The sequence below is a fragment of the Odontomachus brunneus genome, unplaced genomic scaffold (genome assembly GCF_010583005.1).
Source record: "Odontomachus brunneus isolate Ranch 3 - 2012 unplaced genomic scaffold, Obru_v1 Obru_scaffold_262, whole genome shotgun sequence".
Lineage (NCBI taxonomy): Eukaryota > Metazoa > Arthropoda > Insecta > Hymenoptera > Formicidae > Odontomachus > Odontomachus brunneus.
In genome coordinates this window covers 376,097-378,812 of record NW_022639712.1, presented here as the reverse complement: position 1 = coordinate 378,812, position 2,716 = coordinate 376,097, and the positions used below count along the sequence as shown (strand labels likewise).

The window sequence follows — 2,716 nt, the reverse complement described above, 5'->3', positions numbered from 1 at the left end:
TAACCCTTTTGCAAAAATATTAGCATTACGTGTCCCATACTGATCTGTACATATTTATTACCTGCTCCCTTATAGTCAGATGATCGAACACAGAACGATAAGTGTACCATTACCAATTCAATCGATATACCGTCTGTGGCTTTTCATTGTGCCTGCTATTTTCTAGCTATTCTCTCATGCTTACTATTATCCCGCCATCTAGACTTCCTGTCACGATGCTTCCTTTCTCAGCGCGAATGTATTTTCAATGTTTGCAAACTTTCCCGCGATTTGTAAGGGAAGTTGCACGAACAATAATCGCAGTCAGTTCCTCATTTTTTCCACACCGAGGACGCAAGCGCACTGTACAAGTTCTTCCGTTGTTTGAGTTCTTTCCGGTGCTGCTCAGTCAGTTCTTCAGCAGCTTTAGGATTAAACAGATCCACTAGTCATGCGTGTAAACAGCTCGCATCACAATGACATCAGATACACCGTGCATGTGACACGAGGTGTCTTGAATCTAATCGGTGTGTGGCCGTCACAAGTCAATCCGTCCAATCTTAGGCTCGTTTGGACGAGATTGCTCAGAGTGCTGTGCCAGGCTCTGCTCTATTTCATTTTTATTCCGGGAATGTTGAAAATATTCCTCAAAGAGTCGAACGCCCGTCGTCGACTCAAAATGATCGGGCCCATGTGCAACTGTCTAATGGCCGTGTTGAAGCACATGCTGCTGATCTGTCAAAACAACAAGATTAAGGACTGCATTAAGCATATCGAAGAAGACTGGGCTCAGGTGAGCCAGACGGAGGATCGCAGGATCATGATGGGAAATTCGAAAATCGGTCGGAGCTTGGCAATCTTATGTGTGGCCTTCGTATATGGCAGCGGGTTTTCGTATCGCACTATCGTCCCGATAACACGCGGCGTCGTCGTCACGCCGCAGAACGTGACGATCAAGCCATTAGGATTCGCCGGATACTACGTGTTCATTGATCCACAGAAGACGCCGGCTTACGAGATCATATTTACCATTCAGTTCCTTTCTGGTTTCGTGCAGTACTCAGTGACTAGCGGAGCCTGCAGTCTGGCGGCTTTACTGGTACTGCATGCTTGCGGCCAATTCAAGATTCTCATCGCTAAGATGGAGAATCTCACGCGAATGAATCAATTCTCCAATGTAGACGTCAACAGGAAATTGGCAGCTGTTGTGAAACAACACATAAGGATTAAGAGGTAATATAATATCTTATCGTGATTACGTAGATCAGATTATACGCAAAAGATTCTCACGGCGTGGTACTTATTATGAGAAAAAAGGGAAAATTGTTATAATTTAAATATTCTCATTAATGTCATTTAGCTTCTTAGACAAAGTAGAAGATATTTTGCAGTATATGTGTCTGGTAGAAGTAATTGGATGCACGTTCATATTGTGTCTTCTTGGATACTACATAATAATAGTATGTAAGATAATAATATTTCAAATATTATACATAAAATGTATATATAAAATAAATATATAAAATAAATGGCAAGTATACAGTTGACAGAGCGAAAGAAAGTGCAAAAGAAAAATATTTTCAACATGTATTTTATAGGAATGGGAAAATAACGACGCAGTGTCTATGCTAACGTATACTATACTTCTCCTAACATTTATTTTTAATATTTTCATACTGTGCTTCATCGGTGAACTTCTCACTGATCAGGTGTGTACCATCGATCTGTGATTTTCACTCAATAAATATGAAGAAAACCATATTGATCAAATTATTACACGATTATAGAGCATGAAGATGTACATCACTTCTTGTACTCTTAGTTGGTATCGCATTCCTTACAAAACTGCTCGCAGTCTCGTTCTAGTGGTCGCAATATCTAGCATACCTACTAAAATCACCGCGGAAAAATTTATGGATCTGTCTCTCAATAGCTTCGGTATTGTAAGTATGTTTTCATTTCACGTGTTTCTATCTGATTTAGTTGACATTAGGGAAGCTTCAATATTTTAATTACTCAAAATATTAAATTGTCATTGAATGTGTAATTACTGTTCTTTCTAGATTATGCGAACATCGTTCGCATATTTGAATATATTACGGACAACTAGCATTTAAGGCTGTAGTTCCTTAGACAAAATAAATAAACTTTATTCGTAGGATATCTAGACTGAAGGTCTAGATGCAAATAGCGCTGTTTAAATAATAAATCAATGTATAAATAAGTATAAAAATTTGCAAATTATTTTGTTATTCTGTTTTTATATTAGAAAATGAACGTAAATTTATCTTTGTATTTGTATACTTTTTTATGTTTATACGATTGTTATATGTCTTATAAAATCTATGATGATACGAGATACTTTTAGCGTAATACGTTTCATTTTTGTTAATAATATGTACACGTAAAAAGATATCGTGCACATAACCATAAGGATTTAACAGTGAACAGCATGGTTGCATCCTAATTATCTTTGTGTGATAATAATGTGTATTGTTGATATGACTCAGTTAACTTTGATACACCAACTACATCAATATAGTTACGCATAATTTGATTATGGCAACCAGAAATCGGTATGGTGACATTTATCACGGATACACTCAGATTGGAACAACCAGATATCATCACTGCTGCAACGCCAGTAATTATTTTGTAGCAATCACGTAATTAATTATTCCGTATTTTACTATTGAATCTGGTTGATACAACCAGATTTATATGTGAGTTATAGATT

At 37.0% G+C, this 2,716-nt stretch overlaps 1 protein-coding gene across 1 annotated transcript; it reads left to right on the top strand.

Annotated features, from left to right (window-relative positions):
* The first annotated feature begins 427 nt into the window (after nt 1–427).
* LOC116852939 (odorant receptor 22c-like) lies at nt 428–2,252 on the top strand. The gene is made up of 5 exons (XM_032833728.1): nt 428–1,212; nt 1,340–1,439; nt 1,578–1,688; nt 1,767–1,922; nt 2,043–2,252. The coding sequence occupies exons 1-5, from the start codon at nt 431–433 to the stop codon at nt 2,094–2,096; spliced, it is 1,203 nt and encodes a 400-aa protein (XP_032689619.1). The 5' UTR covers nt 428–430; the 3' UTR covers nt 2,097–2,252.
* Nucleotides 2,253–2,716: the final 464 nt, after the last annotated feature.

Excerpts from the sequence above, each read along its gene's own strand:
- LOC116852939 (XM_032833728.1), top strand. The coding sequence starts at position 431 with ATGCGTGTAAACAGCTCGCATCACAATGACATCAGATACACCGTGCAT. Across the intron at positions 1,440-1,577 it reads TTGGATACTACATAATAATA|GAATGGGAAAATAACGACGC; the intron begins GTATGTAAGATA and ends TGTATTTTATAG. Across the intron at positions 1,689-1,766 it reads GTGAACTTCTCACTGATCAG|AGCATGAAGATGTACATCAC; the intron begins GTGTGTACCATC and ends ACACGATTATAG.